Raw genomic sequence first — 19097 nt, 5'->3', positions numbered from 1 at the left:
GTGATTTTAATGACTTTTCAGGTATGACTGGGTCCAGGACCTCAAAGGAGGTCATCAACCTTTTTTCCTCTGCTTTCCTTTGGCAAAAATTCTCAGAAAGCCCACTTCACTCATATCCTTGGCAGCTCACACTTTTTATCTTACTTAGCAGCCTCAACAAGAAGAGTTCTGACAGATGCCTATAGGGCCCTGACTGATCAGTCAGGTCTAAGACCTATACCTACTCCTACAAGGCTGAGTCAGTCAGCTCCTGGAGAAAGTGCCTGTGAAGTAGAAGACATAAATACCAACTGTCCCTGAATCCATTGTGCTTCACATCCTTTTTTTTTTTTTTGGTACTGGGAGTTGAACACTGGGACTCTACCTGAGCTACATCCTCAGCCCTTTTAATTTTTTATTTTGAGATAGGGTCGTGCTGAGTTATGGAGGCTTGCCTAGAACTTGCAATCCCCTCAGCCTCCTGGGTTGCTGGAATTACAGGTGGGTCCTGCTGTGCCCAGCTGTGCTTTATATTCTTAAGGCCAGATCTTCCTTCCAACTGGGCATTATCACATCTAGCTAAAAGCAGATGTCGCCAGAGGAGACCATTGATCGAGCTGGAGGAAGGTTAGAGCCAAACCCTTTTCAGAGATGGCTTTGTAGCAGACTTGGGTGGAAGAGTCTAGAGGCTGGGATGACTTTGGGGAAACTGGGAGAAAATGAAAGGGAGCTTGACCCCTGGCTACTAATAGTAGTGGCCCCCACATCAGCTTCCTGGTCCTAAAATACAGGGGGTAAGAGTGGGGTACCGGTTCTGACGGTGATTACAAACATTCCTTTATTGAGTCTTAAAAAATAAACCCCTGTAAATACTTTAAACTGAGAATGTGAAGCTGAGAAGTAGTGTCTGAACAACTTATGTCCATGGGGGCTGCAGTCTTCTCTGGAGAAAGTTGGTTCTGGTCCGTGCAGGTTCAGAGCAGGAGGTGCCATACACACTTTGTACATATGGGAAGGGTCCCTCTTGGGGGCCGGGGAAGCTTAGTTACTCTCCCCATCACTGCTGATGATGCCGCGCATATGTGACCAGTCTGGAGGTGCCTGACGGGGCTGCTCCTCTTCTGAGTCCAGTGTTCTGCAGTATAGCTCCCCTGAGGGGACTGCTTCTCCTGAAGGGTTCCAGGCTGTACGTCTGCGTGGCCGGCCTGAGGGCCAGGGGCAGGGATGGAAGATTAGTGTCTGAAAATCCAACCCCATCTGCTCCTGGGCAGGGAGAGAAAACTCACCTGAACCACTGATGATGTTAGCAACATCCAGGGAGGCTACCTCTGCTTCCTCTTCCCGTTGTTCCTTCAGGGCCCGACATTTCTCTAGGGAAGGGTTACCTGGGGCAAAAGAAGCCTGTGATCCTTTCCTCCCCAGCAGCCAGGCCCCCCTGCAACCCCCAGGGCACGCACTGCCTCACCCTTCATTCCCAGGGCTTCCAGCTCAGCCCGGAGGACACTCAGACGCTCCTTGTGTGAGCGGCAGGAGCCCAGCAGTTTCTTGTAGTTTCGATGGGCACCACAGGCCCGGATGTAGCGTTTTAGCCTCATCACAGCTGGGTGGTCCTCTCCACGACGACCAGAGGCAGCCTATCAAGGAAAGAGCACCCAAAAACCAAGCCTGCTGCCCTGAAGTCAGAGTCTCACTCTTCACTAATGGTGGCCTCCCAACCAACCTTGCCCTCACCTTCCTGTCTTTAGGTTCTGGACTTCCATCCGAGGAGGAAGAAGAGCTTCGCATCCTGCCTTTCTTGGAGCTCTTCTTAGAAGAGCGATTCTTCCTCTCCCCTTTGGGGCTCTCTCCTGCCTCGCTGTCACTCACCTCCCTCTCCAAGTCACTCTCTTCTCCATTGACACTGCCCAGTTGAGCAGCTGATTGCACCTTCCCTTGGTCCTCTCCATCCTCATTGCTTCCACTCTGACTTTTACCACCCTTACACTGGGTCCTGTCCTTGCTCTTCCTCTGCACTGGAGGCTCTTCATCTTTCCCACTGTTATCCCCACTGCCTGCTGCCTCTTTCTCATCCCCACTGTCTTCCCAGTCTCTTGTTTGCCTCCCTGCCCTGCTTTTCTGCTTACAGCTTCTTTCCCAAGCTGACCTTTCCCCTCCATTGCTCCTGGCTCTAGGTTTCCATTCCTCCTCTTCCTCCTCCCTGCTCTCTTTCTTCTTGGCCAGGATCTCTTCCTCTTCACTCTCCTTTTCATTTTGCTGGTGGCTTGGAGCATTTCTATTTCCCCCTGTCTTCTTTGCTCTTCTCTGGACAGGTTCTTCCTCACTGTCCTCACTTCCTTTCCTGGCCTGCTTCTTACTGACTGAGGCCTTGCCTGCTGCCTGTTTGTTCTTGGTCCCAGGTTTCTTACTAGTCCTTCCCTTGTATTTTTTTTCCTCATCTTCCTCACTGCTCCCTTCCTTCCATACCTTACTTGTTCTGACAGAGCCCTCCTCCTCACTGTTCTCTATTCCCATCTTTGCAGTCAGGTCCCCTTCCTGTTCCCCTTCACTGCTCTCAACTACTTTCTTTGAGGCTCGCCTTGCACCTTTCTCTTCCTTGGCTGGGCTGACTTCTGCTGCTGCCATCCCATTCTTTGGTGAGGGTCCAAAGGAGTCAGGACTGGAGGCTGCAGAGCTGGGCTCTGCAATAGGGAGAGAAGGGAGGGTTGGTATAGGTTTCTCCTGTCCCTTTTCCCTCCATTTGGGATTGGTTACTTCTAGCCCTGCTCTGACAGATAGAAGGAAGGGCAGCAGGAAACAGACATCACTCCACCCCAATTTCTGGTTATAGGCGCCTGGGCCTCACCCCATCTAATGCCTTGGGACATAATACAGACACAACAAATACCTTTTGAATGAACCAATGATGCAGAAGGCACAGATAGCAGGGAAGAGGTACTAACCTGACTCTGAAATTAATCGGAACCTTTTTCTGTCCGGGTCACTGCAGGGGGTGGGAGGCCTCTTCACCTTTTTGGTAAGGTCTAGCTTCTCTTCCCTAGAACCAGCTTCATCCACCTTGAGGGCAAAAAGTACTAAGGTTGTGGCCTGTGCCACTTGAGCAACAAACCTCACCTCTGGTGGCTCATGCCGTGCCCACACCTGCATCTTCAGCAGCTCTTCCTCCACCAGTCTCTTCAGCACCTGCTTCTCTTCGGGTTCCAGATGGTCGCGGCCCACGTGAGTCAAGAACTTCTGCCGCACGATGGAGTGAGTGAGCGTGCTATGGAAACGTGTGTCAAGGAGAAGTCCCCGCCCACCCCTGCCCTTTCCAAACCCAACTTCGGCCCCATATTCACCTGAGGTCAGGGCGGCCTCGGAAAAAACCGCGCGTGAACTCCTGCATCTCACTCTCTTGCGCCATTTTGCTCCCCTCGGGTTTGGCGGCTCCCGCCTTTTTTCTTGTCTGCGTTGGTCAGCGCGTGTGACAGCAGCTCGCGCACGCGCACTGCCGCGGCACCGTAAGACCAGGTGCCGGTTGAACTTCAGTGACAGAAGGTTGGGGCAGAGAATTTTGCCAGACAAAACTTGTTTTCTCCGGGACGTTGGAGGGTCTCGCGGCTCCCACCCTCGGTTTGAATTAATCTTTTATAAAGTTCTTGTTAGAAACCGATTCGGCGCCGACAGCCTTTGGTTGTAACGTAATCAACTCGCGACGATTCCTTCCTCCGTGTTCGCGGAAACCGACTAGACCTCTGTTATTACGAAAAGCAGGAGAAAAAAAGGCATCCTCCCCAAAAGACTCGGAATCTCTGGGGGAGATCTTGTCCTAGCTCCAAAGCACTGAGCACACTTAGAATCAGTAACGGCGCCCTCCAGCGTCCGCCATCTTTGTGACGTTATCGCGCCGCTGCTACGCCATCTTCAGCGTAGCCACTGGAAGCCGCGTTCCTTTCCTGGTGTTCCCCAGGAGAGCGGTCGGTGTGGACGCGCTCCCTGCGCGCGGGGCACGCCGGGAGTAGTAGTCCAAGAGGGCGCAGCTTTGCAGTCTCCGGAAGTGGGGGCGCGAGAGACCAGGCAGAGCCGGCTCAGGGTAGCTGGACGCCAGACGCTGGGGTCCTGCTCCTGGGCCGGTCATGAACGGGCCGGCAGACGGCGAAGTGGACTACAAAAAGAAATACCGTAATCTGAAGCGGAAGCTCAAATTCCTCATCTACGTGAGTGCTGGTGTGGGAGGTTGCGGAGTGCGAGGCCTGGCGCTGAGAGGACCTCAGTTTACCCATGTGTAAAGGGGGTGGGGCGAGCTGTCTTCGGGTTCCCGGCCCCTTTATCGACCGCTCTTGATCAGCGCCCGCCCTGCTCGTGATACAGGAACACGAGTGCTTCCAGGAGGAGCTGAGGAAGGCGCAGAGGAAATTACTGAAGGTTTCTCGGGACAAGAGGTGAGGCAAGTTGCAGGGACGCGTGCAGTGTGACTCCTAGGGATCCACCTTGTGGCCCCATCCTGGAGTAGGACCACAAATGTATGGGCTCCTAGTAGAATCCTTTGGGCCCTCTAGAAGGGTCGGGAGAATATTGCTGAGATGGGAATAAACACTCTCCTTCCCACCTCTTCCCTCAGTTTTCTCCTAGACCGACTTCTACAATATGAGAACGTGGATGAAGACTCCTCTGGTGAGCAAGGTCATGAAAAACTGGAAGTAGAAATGGCTCCTGGCACTTAAGCAAGTCTTCCTGGGCCCATCTTCTTAGGCAGTGAAAGCTGATGCAGCCTCCAATGAATGGTTCTTAAGCCTAGTTGCTTGCCCTCCACCTCTACTATTCTTTCATTCAAGTATTTCTCGAGCATCTACTGTGTTTCAGGTGCTGTTCTTGGCACAAGAAGTACAACAGTAGCAAAGATGGACAAAGCCCTTGGTCTCTTGTAACTTTTATTCTAGTTGGGATGAAATGAACTAGAATTTTAGGTAGCAGTAAGGGCTTGAGATAAAAACAGAATTATGCAGTGGTGATTTGAGTAGAATAGGAGTAGACAGGTTTTTTGTTGTTGTTAAGGGCCAGATAGTAATGACTGTTTTGTTTTTTTTTTAAATATTTTTGTAGTTGTCTGGACCTTTATTTTATTTATTTGTACATGGTGCTAAGAATCGAACTCTGCCTCACACATGCTAGGCAAGCACTCTACCACTGAGCCACAACCCCAGCCCCAGTAATGACTGTTGTTAAAGCAGTTACTCAGCTGATGTGAAAGCAGCCACAGCTAGTATTGAAATAAACAAGTTTGGCTGTGTTTCAATAAAACTTTATGGACACTGAAATCTCAATTTTATTTAGTTTCCACATGAAATATGATTTTTATTTTGATTTTCAATTACTTGAAAATCTAAAATCCAACTGGTCACTGTGGTACACACCTGTAACACCAGTGACTCTGGAGGCTGAGGCAGGAGGATCACAAGTTCCAGGCTTGCCTCAGCAACTTAGTGAGGCCCTAAACAACTTAGCAAGACCCTGTCTCAAAAAATAAAGAAAGAAAAGTAAAAAGAAAGGACTGGTGACATAGCTCAGTGGTAAAGTGCCCCTGGGTTCAATCCCCACTACCAAAAAAAAAAAAAAAAAAAAAAAAGAAAGAAAGAAAAGAAGTAGCAGCCAATTTTGTGAGGACAAGGCCTAGGCAGAATAACAAATGTAGGAACTCTAAGATAAGAACAAACCCGACTTGTCTGAGTAACAGGGATGAAGAGTATAGGGCATTGTTTTTCATGTTGTCTTTAGTATTTACAATTAACAGTGTTACCATACTGTTAATATATTTTACATCACGACCAAATCTCTACATATATACATATAAAATACAATTTAATGAAATGTTTTTAACATCACTAAATGTTTTTTAGATACTTTTTTTCCCTCCTTTTGACACTGATTGCAAACTTCATGACCTTAAAGTCTTCCAGTTAATTTCCTGGAACTTCAGGATGGGGAACATGAGAGAACCCAGCATGTTCATGATCAGGGGGAGTTAAATCTGGGGAGCTTACCAGAGATGTCAGCCTCTACTTTTTATCCTAAAGGAACCCATAGTCTGGTCAGGGAGATGTCCATATATGTTGCTTCTCACACAGTGTGAGGAAAGCTATGACAAATGAACGTAGAGAGTTCTAAGAGACAGCAGTTAACTAGACCTGAGAGATTCTGGATGACTTCTCAGAGGTGACATTTAGTCTTGCTTTTATGTGAGAGGGGAGTAGGGAGTATTAGTGATCAAACTCAGGGCTTGGCATATGCAAGGCAAGTACTCTGTTACTGAGCTACATACCTGGCCCTTTTTAATTTTGTTTTGTTTTGTGTCAGGGTCTTGCTTATTTTCCCAGGCTGACCTCAAACTTGAGATCCTCCTGCCTCAGCCTCCCAAGAAGCTGAGATTACAGGAATATGCCACTGTACCTGACTTTAATCCACTTTTTAAAAAATCTGTCTGAGGGACTGGGGTTGTAGCTCAGTAGTAGAGTGCTTGCCTAATGTATACAAGGCACCTAGCACCACCAAAAAAAAAAAAAAAAAATCTAAGCAGAGCCATTGGCAACTACATATGTCATGTTCAATTATGAAGTAAATGATGGGCTTTCTAGGCAGAAGCACTGAACTACAAAAAATATTTCTTTTTGAATAAGGAGGTTAGAATGATAGAGTACAATTTTAGGGGCTGGAGGTGTATAGCTTAGTGGTAGAACATGTGCTTCGTATGAGCATGGCCCTAGGTTGGGAGACCAGAAAAGTAGGTAGGTTAAAGCCAACTTAAAAATGACTACTACTGGGCATTGTGGTGCATGCCTGTTATCTCAGCTACTCTGGTGGCTGAGACAGGAAGATCATGAGTTCAAAGCCATCCCCAGCAATGGCAAGGTGCTAAGCATCTCAGTGGACCCTGTCTCTAAATAAAATACAAGAAAGGACTGGGGGTGTGACTCAGTGGTTAAGTGTCCCTGAGTTCAATCCCTGGGACCAAAAAAAAAAAAAAAAAAAAAAAAAAAAAATCACTACTAATACATGCAGGCAGTGGGGGATATCATCAGAAAGGAATCGATCAGATTTATGTCTTGGGTCATTCTGGAGTCTGAGTAGACAGTGGGTGGCAGAGAGTGGTGTGCCTGCTAAGCAGTGATTTTGAGATCCTAATGGCCTGACCTTGTAGCAGTCAACAGAGAACATTGAATGAAAGTAGAGATTTGAGGGTTAGATTAACAGGACCCTGAATTTGGAAGGTGGAGCAGACAGGAGCCGAAGGCAGCTTAGAGGCACATAGGAGAGAGTTACATAAAATGGTCAAGGAATCACAGACCTAATTCAAGTCCCAGTCCCATACCTTACTTTCTGAGCTTCAGTGACCTCTGGAAAGTGGAGGTGATGATCATGAAGACCAGGAGAGGTGGTGAGTGTAAGGGAGACTGGCACGTGGTATGTGCTTGGCAACTGTGTTCTGGAGAAGCCAGAGTAGGAAGCAGATTGCAAAAGCTGGGGAAGCTGTGGTTCTCCCCAGAATAGTCCGTGTGTGTGCGCCAGCTGGGGACTCAGCTTCCTTGGAGTTCTTCTGAAGTGTTGAGGGCGCAGCCCAGCCCCACTGACCAGCCCTCCTCCTGTGCAGACTCAGATGCCACCGCATCTTCAGAGAACAGTGAGACAGAGGGAACACCTAAGTTGTCTGACACACCAGCCCCCAAAAGGTAAGAAGAAGCCATGGTTGGAGGGGCATGGACCTGGGCCTCCCAGCTGCCTCTGACCTCCTCCCCTATCCTTTCTCCAGGAAAAGAAGTCCTCCACTGGGGGGCACTCCCTCCCCATCCAGTCTTTCCCTGCCTCCTTCAACAGGGTTTCCCCTTCAGGCCTCTGGAGCCCCCTCCCCATACTTGAGCTCGGTAAGTTGGGATCAAGTGTAGGAAGTGGTGGACTAAGATGCCTGGGTGTAAGGTGGGCATCATTTGGGCAAAGGGGCTAGGCCTTCCGGTACAGCCACCCCAACTCTAGGGACATCTGTCTGAGTATGGTCAGCAAGCATCCCTGGAGGGTGTGTCGGGGCTGCCCACTTCTCTCTGGTGTAGGAATAGGGGACAGAATGACTGAGGAGAGCAGATCCCAGGACATAGTCCTGCTGCTGTCCCTTCCCCTTCTATTCTCAGGAGCCCTGGGAGCCACACTCATCACCATCTCTTTTGTTTTTCCATTCTTCTTCCTGTTTGCATTTCTTCCCTTCACCCCTCACCCTGACCCACTCCATTTCCCATCTCCATCCCCTACTCCCACCAGCAGCTGGCTTCCCCCCCTTACCCCCCATTCCCTTCTGACTACCTGGCCCTGCAGCTGCCCGAGCCCAGCCCCCTGAGGCCCAAGCGGGAGAAACGACCCCGCCTGCCCCGGAAACTCAAGGTACCCTGATTTGGGAACGTTAGGGAGGGGCCACATCGGCAGGACAGCCATCTGAGGGAGGCTCAAGATGGGCTGGGTATCCAGATTTTATTTGGAACTGCTGAGTGCCCAACCCAGGGCTAGGCACTAAGGGGAGGATCCAAGAAGTCCTGACTCAGTCTCGTTATGGAGACAAAGCTGGGGCAGAACCAGCTTGTGGGTCTGGAGCGAGGATGCTGGGGTCCTGCCCTTACACAGTGGCAGCATGCCCAGGGGCTGCAGCATGGCCCCAGGCAGGGTGCATTTGCCCAGGTCTTGAGTGCTGTATTATACCAGGCAGCCCCAGAGAGGGGCAAAATTGTGGGATCTAGAATTCAGTCAGTACTGCCCCAGTTATAACATGGTTATGTGACTTTGAGCAGGTTTCCCCGACCCTCTAAGTGTCCTAGATTTTGCATCTGTAGAGTGAGTGATCAAACTAGCTGGAATCATCAAGTGTTGATGGAGCACCTGCTTCATGTCAAGCATTACCGTAGTGAACAAAGCAGGTGGAACTGCTCTTGTGGAACTCACATTCCAGCATGATGGGCAGAAGATAAACAAGATGAATAGGTCCCAGAAGAGAAGAACAGTCAAGAAAAGGGTGGGGAGCTCCAGAGTGGGTGGTCTGGGATGTACTTGAGTAGAGACTTAAAGGAAATGAGAGCAAGCCATGTGGATCCCAGGGAAAGAGTTTCAGTCAGGGTCAGCCAGGCAAAAGCCCCAGGGAGTGCACATGCTTGACTTGTTCAAGGGTTTGGTGGGAGGGAAGCAGGGGCCACAGGTCTCCTTGGGAGACTAGGTGTAGCTGTAACAGGAAGAGAGGAACCCAGGAAGACCCTGGGGTGCTAACCTGAGCAACTAGAGAAGTGGCGTGACCTTTTTCTGAATGGGGAGGATTGTGGGAGGAGCAGAATCTGGGGGGAAGATGAGTTTGGTGTTAAAAGAGGCCATCTGGAGGGCCGGGGTCATGGCTCAGTGGTAGAGCACTTGCCTAGTACGTGTGAGGCACCACATATAAATGAATAAAGGTATTGTGTCCATCTACAACTAAAAGTATTAAAAAAGAGAGAGCGAGAGAGCCCATCTGGAAATAGCAACTGGATGCATGAGCCTGGGGTTCTTGGGGATACACTTGGAAATTCTCAACATAGACGTGGATGGAGAAGGAGGGAAGGCTGAGAAGGAGCCTCTGGGGTGATGAGGAACCCACTGAGGGCACAAAGGCACATTGTTCATTCAGGTTGGAATCAAAGTTGAGTAGGGACCAGGCTAGATGGCTTTTGGCTCTAAGCCAGAAGCAAAATAGGATGTTGTAAAAAATGGTTGAGTGTGGATTCTGGGGCTAGGGTTGCAGCTCAGTGGTGGAGTAGTTACCTAGCATGCCCAAGGCCCTGGGTCCCATCCCCAGCATCCCCCCCAACACACACACAAAGCAGGTGGTAATATCCCTGCTGAAGGTTTTGCCTGTGGCCTGTTAGGCAGGAGGAAAGAAAGTAATCAGGGCAGCCTGGAGCAGACTGGGGACTGGCAATGGCATGGGTATGGGCAGTTGGAGGCCTTCTGTTTGGAGCTGGGTCCTGAAGTAGAACAGTGTTGGAGCTAAGTTCTAGATACACAGGCTCTTTCCTCCCACATGTTGGTTGTAAGAGAGGCCCATGTCAGTTGCTGCATGTGCGGGGGAGGAGAGATCAGGGACGTGCTCAAAGAGGAGAGAATATTTGAGAGAACATTTGAGTCCAGCATAAGCGAGGCCTGGATAGTCCACGCTGAGGCTGTGGTACGACTGGAGATGGAGACCCAGTGGAAAGTGTGGGCTGCAGGGGAGTGATGAGAGAACGCTATTGGGGGAAAAAACGGGGAGGGAGCCGGGTAGGATTATAGAAAGAAGGCTTGGATGCCCAGATGAGGAGGTGGCCCATTACTGTGAAGGGAATGGGAGTCTGAAGATTGTGGGTGAGAAGGAGATGGGAGATGGCGAGTATGAGCAGAGGCGGCACACTTAAGGCTGACAGCTGGGGCCTGGCCAGGCGTGGTGGCGCACGCCTGCAGTCCCAACTACTCAGAAGGCTGGGGCAGGAGGATCACTTGAGCTCAGGAGTGCAAGACCAGCCTGGGCAACATAGCCAGACCCTGTCTCAAAAAATAGATAAAGGGGCCTGTCTGACTCTGCAGTAGAGCACTTGCTTAGCATGCACAAGGCCCAAAATCCACCGGCTTGGATCCCAGCTCTCCCGCCTCTCACCGTGGGGTCTTGGGCATGTGGTTAACTCTGCAATCCTCACTTTCTTCAGTGTCAGTGGGGTCATGTGAGGGTCATGTGAGTTCAGGGGTGGAGACTGCAGCACAGTGCCTGAGCCCAAGCAAGCCAGAGCCACATTAGTTGTTCTTGGTCACACCAAGGAGGCCATTGAGGAAGTCCAGGCCAGGGTAGGATATGGGGAACAGGATCAAGAGGTGGTAGCCAGAGGAGGGAGGCAGTGCTCACATAGCTGCCCTTTTTAGTGCATGTGTCTGTCCTGTGTGTCCATGTGGGTGCCTGGCACAAGGCTGTTTCTCAGAGCTGGACATCCTACCTGCCATCCCTTCTGGCAGGCTCTTGTGCCTGCAGCCTGATTCACTCTAGTCCCCCACACCCCAGGAGCAGAGGTCAGGCCATTAGGCCAGATGTGTTAAAGCAATTGGGAGGCCACTTTGGAGACCACATGTGACTATTTCCTGCCATATGCAGTCCAGGGGCCACATTGGGCACTGCCCTGCAAGGACCTGGTAGGTCTATTCCTTAACTTCCATTTCCAAGCCTCAGTTCTCTCCCCTGTCAAGTAACCTCTCCTCCCACCCAGGGTGGCCCTAAAGATCAGAGATCATTGACAGAAGTCACCTGGCACATTGTAGTTGCTGTTTGTGCCCCTAAGCATTAGGGCTATCTCCCACACCCAGAGAACTGTCATTGGGAGGGCTTTTTGAGGACCTGCAGGGGTAAGACTGGAGGGTTGGGCAGGACAGAGACCACTTCCCAGCCTCAGGATAAAGCAGGACTTATGACAACTAGAGAAGGATGCTCCAGGTAGAGGGGCTGGCCCGTTGTCAGGCACACTGCACTGCCTGTCCTGAGGGCAGGAGGGCCAGGGCCCTCAGGTGGAGGAGTGACATGCTCAGGTTTGTGTTCTAGAGCGAGCACTCTGGCTGCAGTGTGGAGGAGGAGCTGGATCTGGGAGAGGCTGAAGGCAGGGAGTCCAGTTAGGAGGCTGGTCCCCTAGCACAGGTGAGCTGAGAGGAGGCCTGGCCCAGGCCAGTGGCTGCGGGGATCCCACAAGAGGGGCCTGTCCCAGATGTAATAGAAGCTTCTGGGGGGCAAAGAAGCCACCCAGGCTCCTGGCTGGGGTGGCGTGTGATACCCTCCACTGAACCAGTGAGTCCTGTAGGAGGGGGAGAGCAGGCCATCCATGGTGGCAGGTGGAACCTAAGGGGCCCAGAGGCAGGAGGAGGTAGGCACTCCGGGCTGTCTCTGGCTCTTGACTGGCTTTAATTGCTGTTACAGGGCGTCCAAGGGCAGGGCCCAACCTCCCATCCCAGTTTCCTGTCAGTCACCTTCCCCCTCCCTCCTCATCACACCTCCCATCACTGCCCCCTCACTCCCAGGCACTTGCTGGTTTGAGACTTGAAGGGGCTAAGGTGGGGCAGGCCCCTGGTTGCAGCACTGGCCAACTGGCTGTGTCTTTTGTCCCTCGAATGAGACTTTGCCCCTTCCCCACCCCTCAGAACTGCCTTAAGGGGCGGTACCTAGTCTCCTGGAGATCCCAGAAGGTCTTTGACAAGTCCTCCCTCTGTTTCTTCCCCCTGCTGCAGATGGCGGTGGGACCCCCTGACTGCCCTGTGGGCGGGCCACTGACCTTCCCTGCCCGTGGTCCTGGAGCCGGGGTTGGAACTGCCCTGACTCCCTTGCCCCCTCCCAAGATGCCCCCTCACACAATCCTGAGCACCGTCCCACGGCAGATGTTCAGCGATGCAGGCAGTGGAGACGATGCCCTGGATGGGGACGATGACCTGGTGATTGATATCCCGGAGTGACCACCCAGCGTCTTCTGCCAAGCCCCTGTCCAGCACCCCCTCCCTGTGCCAGCACACAGGAGCCCCAGCTTCCTCAGAGATGTTTATTGATGCCCAGTTGCCATGCTTCGGCCACTGACACAACCAGAGAAGGCGTAAACATGCACAATGTCCCCCAGGAAGGTGGCAGGGGCCCTGCCCTCACATCCCAGCCCCATCTAGGGGACAGCTATTTAAATGAGTGGCCTGGAGCATCTGCTACCTCATGGGGAGACAGAGACCCAGTGGGGGCTACCCCTTGAGAAGGGCAGCTGTACAGGGCTAGGACTCTTCTGTATTAAAGGAGTGGCTCTTTTCTTCTTGTTCTCTGCTCTTTTAGAAACATTCTCCTCCTCCAAACCTCTCCGAATCCGACCTCCTCCCTTGCAGGGAGGGGTGGGGCAGCCTGGAGAGGCTGGAGAGAGGAGCAGGGGTCCCTGGGGTGCGGCTCCCCACAGCACTCCCCGCAGGTGTGCAGGCGAGGTGGTTTTGCATATTTGCAGGTAATAGCGAGTCAGGCAGGAGGAAGTTGCATATGTGAATATGGATCTCCACAGTCCCTCACAAGACAGACCCACGGTCACAGAGACTCTCACACAAATAAGGTGGTGTGGGGTGGGGGCACCCCACCCCATGTAAACGTGCAACACACTCGTGCGAGGGTTGGGTACTGAACCTGGCCCAAAGGGCCTGTGCTGGGCTGCAGCTGTCCACTCAGGTGGAGGGAGGAGCCCCAGCCGCGGGGGGCAGCTCACTGGTCAGGGTGTGCCAGCGCTCCAGAGCTGTGTCCGGCTGCTGCAGACAGTCGCTCCAGTGCTTCCGTGCCTCTCCTCTGGCGCCTGGCCCCAGGGACACGCCACCTGAAGACCAGGCAGAGTCAGGGCCCAGCTTCCTGCCCATTAGTCCACCCTGGGCAGCACCCCGCTGGGCTCCCCTCACCTATAAAATCATTGGATTTGCCAATGTCGTAGTCCCAGACTGTGACTTCCAGAGTCTTGGTGGCCAGAGTGGAGAGTTCCATCTCATAGAAAAATTCCTGGGGACAAGATGAACCACGCCTGCAGTGAGGCTTCTCCAACTCCTGCCCTTGTCCCCAGTCCACTGTGATTTCCAGTCCCTTCCATGTTTACCTCATTAAATTCTGGGTTTAGCGTCTTCTTCTTCACGCGTGTTTTATGCTTGGATTTCTTATCCACGTCCGGTCTCAGGTACCTGGAGGTGGGGACGTGATTAGGAACAGGCCAAGCCAGAGGAATCTGGGTCAAGGCTCAGGGTTCCTGGGGAGGAGAGAGTGGGCCATAGGAATAGGCCGTGCCCCAGAGGATCCAAGGCAGTTCAGGCCCCAGTGAGGGTGAGGGCTCACGTCTTAACATAAGGGTCAGAGTAGCCGTTGACGTCCATGGCAGCCAGGTGCGCACAGCGCATGATGCCCACCAGCAGCCCCCGGCGCCCAGAGCTGTAGCTGAGGCTCAACAGGATGCGTCCACGCTCCTCCAGTAGCCCAGGTCCCTGCTCTGCCTGCTCTAGCTGCAGGGGACAGAGGGCAGGGGTCAGCCTATGTCCTCTACCACCTCCTACCCAGATATGGTCCCTGAGAGATGCCTCACCTCCTTCAGGTAACAGGAGATGCCCCTCAGTGCTGCAGACATGGAAGAGGGTGAAGCCAGCTGAGGGGACAAAGAGAAGGTTCTGGCAATCTGGCCTCTAGGGCTCCCTCCCCCGGCACCCAGAGCTCCCACACGGACCGGGACTTGGCGCTCGAGGCAGATGTTAAAATGCTTCTTCTGTGAAGGCTTGAGGCGGCGGAGAGGCACTCGGATCTCCCCGATAAACTCGTTGTGGCTCAGCTTGTCCTCATCACAGACAGAGATCCTGGCAGGGAACTTCAGGATCAGGGCCCCATACCTGAGCCCTGCTCCAGTGTGGGAGAAGGGTTCTCAGACCAGTCTCAGCTCTGCCCTAGAGCTTGCCCTGTTCCAGTGTCCCTGGCCCTTCAGGATCTGCTCAGGAAGCCCTCACAGATCTTAGGGACTGCCTCCATTCCCATCCAGGAGGCAGGATCTGACTAAACACCACAGGTCCATGTTGGTGGATGTGACCATAGATGTGGGCTGTGAGACTAGGAGAGCCTTGAGTCTGGGACAGCAACCAAGGACCCTTCACCTCCTTGGGCCCTCCTGTCCTTTCCCACCTGAAGCAGGGCATCAGGCTGGCAGAGACACGTCAGCCCAGCAATCAAGAAGTGGTCTTGGGGCTAGGGACAATAGCTCAGTTGGTAGAGTGCTTGCCTTGCAAGCACAAGCCCTGGGTTCAATCTTAGCACCACCAAAAAAAAACAACAAAAAAAGTGGCCTTTACTTCTATACTTCTATCTGCCCCTTCTGTACCCATGCTGCTGCTGCTGTGACCAGCTACTGTGCTGAGCAATTGTGGCACGTGGGCATGTTGAAGTCCCAGTCCTGCCACTCATTAGCCATCAGTGTGACCTTGGGAAGTCACTTAACCTCCTTAGTCTCAATTTCCATCTGTAAAATGGAGATAATGGGTACCCAACTCTGGGAGCTATCCTGACAGTCAAGTGACAAAGAAATGGAAAAAATGCTCACTAGTGAGTTCTCAGTTATTTTTAGGCCTTGTTCTCAATCTTAAACATGGGGCCGGCCTTTCTGGTTTCTGCCTCTCTTTCTCACTCCCCTGACCATCACACCTACTTCCCTGATGCAAGCCCTTCTGTGGCTCACTCTGCCCAAGAACAAAAAGGCATCACCTGGGTCTTGCTGACCTCCGCTACCCCACATCTCCATCTCTTGGGGGTGACAGAACAAGTTCTCTGGCCCCCAGAATTTCCTTCCTCAGAGATTTTAAGTGAACACAAGACAGAGCAGGCAGACCTGACTGAGGCGCACAGATCCAGCTATGGTCAGAGCCTCTGAAGGGGTCCCCTAAAAGCTTTCTGGAGGAGGCAGAATTTGGACTGAGCCTCAAATGAGTGGAATTTAGGCTGGCAGAGAGAAGCCAAGAGCTTCTAACAAAATCAGGAGTTATAAAACTGACGATCAGAAGACAATAAATAGTCCTCTGTTGAGCAGCAGGAGATATGTTGGGGGTGGCAAGGCCAGGGGAATATTTCAGGCTGCTGCTGAAAGGGTTGGGGAGCCACTGATTGTTCTTGAGCATCAGCAAGGTAAGGGCGTAATGAGACAAAAGGTCAACCAACCAAAGAAAGTTACAATAACAGGTGTCACAGGAAGTGCTGGGCTGGAATCCTTGGCAGCAGGGAGGCTGAGCCCTCACCTGAGCACCTTGTGAGTGATGTCATCGTCCGTGATCCCACTGTACGTCAGGTCCTCGTTCCACACGGGATTCAGCGTGTTCCTCTGAGTCTTAGTTTTTAGCTTATTGGCCTAGGGTGTGGAGACAAGGATTCTGATACCTAACCCCTACACAGATTAAAGGCAGGGGCTGGGAGAATTTCCGACAGATACACAGACTAGACCAAGCTGGGAGAAAGAGGAATCTGTTACCTTGCAGGCTCCAGGCAGCAGATGCAGCTTGACATAGGGATCAGCTAGGCCATTGAAATCCATGGGCTTGAGGCCCTGGAGGGAGGGCAACCGAAGAGGACGGTGACTCCCAGCCCCCTCTCCTCCCTCTCCAAAGCAGGATTCTGGAGGAGTGCAGTGCCCAGTGGGAGAGGGTGCCAAGGAGGCAGGAAGGAGCAGAGTCCACCCTGGGGAAGGGAAGGAAGGGTGGCACCCCACAGGGTCGGCCTGGGAGACGGGGAGTGCCCACCTTGGCCCTCAGGATGCTACAGTGCAGAGTGCAGGAGGCCTGGTCATAGAGAAGGTCGAACTCCAGGGTGCCCAGAGCAGCTGCAGGAGAGGGAAAGGCGGCATGAGTCGGCATGCCACGGCAGGTGTGTGTAAGGGGCCCAGTGGCCGGACATGGATGTCTGCATCTCTGTGGGCCCACGAGTGTGTGTGCAAGAGGCTGAGTGGGCATGTGCATGTGTGTGTCTGGGTCCCTGGCTCGGCCGCCAGTGGGGCTGTGTGGGTGGGAGAGTGTCTCAGCAGAAATATTGAATATTAGCCTTGCTGAAGCTGTAATCTCCACCCAGACTGCAGCTGTGGTGGCAGTCCCACCATCCCTCATCCTTCCTCCCCCCTCTCCTGGTGCACACCCAGCAAGGCCTGTCCCCTCCCACAGCCTGGAGTCCCCCCTTTAATACCAGAAACCCTTCAAGTCCCCAGACTCACTGGTATCATCTGAGTCATAGCTGTCCACCTCAGCTCGGTCCTCAGGCGTGGTGGCCCCAAGGAGGGCCGCAGGAGGGGCCAGAGCCAGGGGTGCCAGATGAGCCGGGGCCTCCCCGCAGCCCCCGCCCCCCCCTTCAGGTCCTGGTCCCCGGCGAGGGAAGTAGTCAGAGATCTGGCGGATGGGCCGGATGGGCCCGGGGCACACGTTGATGGCCATGTGCTCCTGGATATTGATGGTCATGCGGTCGCCCCTGCGGCCCCTCATGCAGCACCCCTGGCTGTGGGAGGAGGGTGTGAGGGCCAGAGGCGGCTGGCTGGCTGACTCCTCATACCTATGTCTGCTGGCTGAGGGCCAGGCTGAGCTTCCTGGTCTGTGGGGCCCTCTCTGGCCGCCCTTCCTAGGTGTCAAGGGAGAGGGCAACCTGTGCCAGTGAGTGGGCAGGCGGGAGGCCTGGGCCCTCCAGACCTGGAGGCTGGCTCCACAGGGGTTGAGCTGCCAGGCCACTTCCGGCAGACAGGGCAGTCAGGGCAGACAGGTCGTAACCTTGCCCCCCTACCTCTAGATTGTCCCTTTGTCATCTTTCAGTATCAGTCCTCTCATTCTGGGGCCCGCTCTGTGCCTGAGCCCGAAATACCCCATAGCAACCCCCATATGTTCCCGCCTCTGAGGCTCTGGCCATCCTCTGTACCAGGCGCTACTCCGGTCAGGGTGTCACCCACCCCTCTAGGCTTCCACTTCCCCTTGATCCTTCATTCAGCCCCAGGATCTGTCTGTCTTCCTGGTCCCTCTTGCCGCTGCCTCCTATCTTTCCCGCAGCCTAAGGTGGGGACCTCAGGCTCAGATGCCTCCTCCTGACCGTGCCTCCCTTGGGGAGCCAGAAATTCAGCCGCAGGAAAGATGAACACCCCCTGAGCACACAGGCTAACGCGCTCACCCTCACCCTCACGCCCCCGGCCGGCCCAGCCCCCTGCACCTGTCTCTGTGCCTCCAACAGGTGCCAGGCACTGGGCGGCCGGCGGGCGCAGGCTGGGCGGCGGCGGCCGGCGATTCCCAGGGCGGCCAGCAAGAAGAGCGCGAGTCGGGCTGTGCGCGCCACGCAGAGCGGGAGGGAGCAGAGAAAGTGCGGGAGGAGGGGGTGAGGCGGGCGGAGGCGAGGATGCAGCCGGCGCGGCGGGGGCGGAGGGGCGCAGGCTGGGCAGGGGGTGGACACTCCGGCTCACACCCGCCGCCCGCCACGCGCCGCTTGGGCACACTCAGGAGCGCACGCGAGCGCACACACACACGTGTGCTCGCGCTCCCGCACGGGCACGCGAGCTGGCACACACACATCTGGCCTGGGCATTCCCGTGCGCACACGCCTGGGCCCCACGTGTGCAAGCTCACACACATGCACCAACGAAGGCACGCGAGGGGCACACTCACCCAAGAACTTCTCATACACACGCTCGCCAACACGCGGGCTCCCTGCGCCACCAGGAATCAACCGCGAGAATTACCGGGTGTTTCCCAACTCCTCCCGGGAGACCCAGGCCCCCGCCCTCGCCCCTCGGCGCCTGCCGAGCCCACAGCGCCTCCCTCCCTCCCTCGCTTCCTCCTCCTCTCCCTTTCGGGTCTCCGGGGCCCGACCACCAGCCTGGTTGCCATGGCGACGCTGGCTCACAGCCCCCCCACCCCGCACATCCTCACGCCCCTCCCCCGCAGAGAGCGCGCGAGGGAGGGAAGAGGGCGTCTGTCCTCCCCTTCTTGTGTCCGTAGGGGCGGGGCTTAGAGATCCGCAGTGACCTAGGTGCGGGCAGGGGAAGAGGGTCTAATCCGTTAGCGGTCCCTGGCCCTGCATCTCCGGGTCGCCAAACTGGCCGGGGAACCTCACAGTCTGGGAGGAGACCAAGGCCCTAGACCGTGGCTTCCCTCACGCCTCCTCCATTTGGTTGTTCAGGCATTTCTCCTTGTGACCCAACCCAGCCCCAGGACCCGTGTTTCCTTCTCAAGAATGCCATCTCCTTCGGAAACCCACCCTTTCACTCCCCACTCCCTGCCATTTCCAGTTCTGTCCCTCAGGTGTGTCGGGGGTGGGGGTGGGGGGCGGGTCTGGATTCGGTCCTGAATGCCCCAGAGCCCTGCAGTCTTGGGAAGCTCTGCCACCCCCACCCCCACCCCGCACTGCCTCACACCTGCCACCAGCCTCAATCCTATAGCCTTTGATCTTCAAGATCATTTGCCCCAAACTTACCATCCTCCAGAGACAAAGTCCTCACAGTGGCCTTCAGGGACCTCGGACCAGGACCTCATCACCCACTTTACCCACCACAGGCTGGCAACCTTACCTGCAGCTCCCAGAACACACCTTGATCCCT

The 19097-nt window shown here is 54.2% G+C and overlaps 3 protein-coding genes across 7 annotated transcripts; 1 reads left to right on the top strand and 2 right to left on the bottom strand.

Annotated features, from left to right (window-relative positions):
• Positions 1 to 799: 799 nt before the first annotated feature.
• Positions 800 to 3856, bottom strand: HIRIP3 (HIRA interacting protein 3). 2 transcript variants are annotated; one of them, XM_079121556.1, is made up of 7 exons: positions 3315 to 3856; positions 3118 to 3238; positions 2919 to 3033; positions 1711 to 2657; positions 1445 to 1613; positions 1266 to 1364; positions 800 to 1184 (listed from the first exon to the last, which is right to left on the bottom strand). In XM_079121556.1, exons 1-7 carry the CDS (start codon positions 3377 to 3379, stop codon positions 1021 to 1023), a joined length of 1680 nt encoding a protein of 559 aa, XP_078977682.1. In that variant the 5' UTR covers positions 3380 to 3856; the 3' UTR covers positions 800 to 1020. The 2 variants fall into 2 exon arrangements, with proteins under 2 accessions (XP_078977682.1, XP_078977683.1); XM_079121557.1 differs by having other exon boundaries at positions 3118 to 3210; positions 3315 to 3370.
• A 98-nt stretch (positions 3857 to 3954) lies between these two features.
• INO80E (INO80 complex subunit E) lies at positions 3955 to 12803 on the top strand. 4 transcript variants are annotated; one of them, XM_079121567.1, is made up of 8 exons: positions 3955 to 4172; positions 4327 to 4397; positions 4577 to 4629; positions 7601 to 7679; positions 7760 to 7871; positions 8263 to 8379; positions 11570 to 11662; positions 12247 to 12383. In XM_079121567.1, exons 1-7 carry the CDS (start codon positions 4092 to 4094, stop codon positions 11639 to 11641), a joined length of 585 nt encoding a protein of 194 aa, XP_078977693.1. In that variant the 5' UTR covers positions 3955 to 4091; the 3' UTR covers positions 11642 to 11662; positions 12247 to 12383. The 4 variants fall into 4 exon arrangements, with proteins under 4 accessions (XP_078977693.1, XP_078977691.1, XP_078977690.1 ...); XM_079121565.1 differs by lacking the exon at positions 11570 to 11662 and having other exon boundaries at positions 12247 to 12803; XM_079121564.1 differs by lacking the exon at positions 11570 to 11662 and having other exon boundaries at positions 8260 to 8379; positions 12247 to 12803.
• A 146-nt stretch (positions 12804 to 12949) lies between these two features.
• On the bottom strand, positions 12950 to 18449 carry DOC2A (double C2 domain alpha). The gene is given in 11 exon segments (XM_079121555.1): positions 12950 to 13420; positions 13422 to 13525; positions 13527 to 13698; positions 13850 to 14013; positions 14094 to 14153; positions 14232 to 14358; positions 15781 to 15890; positions 16011 to 16085; positions 16279 to 16358; positions 16743 to 17020; positions 17717 to 18449. Coding segments are annotated over 11 exon segments (1854 nt in total). The 5' UTR covers positions 18181 to 18449; the 3' UTR covers positions 12950 to 13200.
• Positions 18450 to 19097: the final 648 nt, after the last annotated feature.

This window comes from Sciurus vulgaris, assembly GCF_902686455.1.
Source record: "Sciurus vulgaris genome assembly, chromosome: 18".
Taxonomy (NCBI): Eukaryota; Metazoa; Chordata; class Mammalia; order Rodentia; family Sciuridae; genus Sciurus; species Sciurus vulgaris.
This window is presented reverse-complemented; position numbering and strand designations above follow the sequence as displayed.

Coding starts and splice junctions, on each gene's coding strand:
- HIRIP3 (XM_079121556.1), bottom strand. CDS start 3,379: ATGGCGCAAGAGAGTGAGATGCAGGAGTTCACGCGCGGTTTTTTCCGA. Junction 3,239..3,314: donor CGAGGCCGCCCTGACCTCAG/GTGAATATGGGG, acceptor ACGTTTCCATAG/CACGCTCACTCACTCCATCG. Junction 1,185..1,265: donor TAACATCATCAGTGGTTCAG/GTGAGTTTTCTC, acceptor CCTGGCCCTCAG/GCCGGCCACGCAGACGTACA.
- INO80E (XM_079121564.1), top strand. CDS start 4,092: ATGAACGGGCCGGCAGACGGCGAAGTGGACTACAAAAAGAAATACCGT. Junction 4,630..7,600: donor CGTGGATGAAGACTCCTCTG/GTGAGCAAGGTC, acceptor CCTCCTGTGCAG/ACTCAGATGCCACCGCATCT. Junction 7,680..7,759: donor GACACACCAGCCCCCAAAAG/GTAAGAAGAAGC, acceptor TCCTTTCTCCAG/GAAAAGAAGTCCTCCACTGG.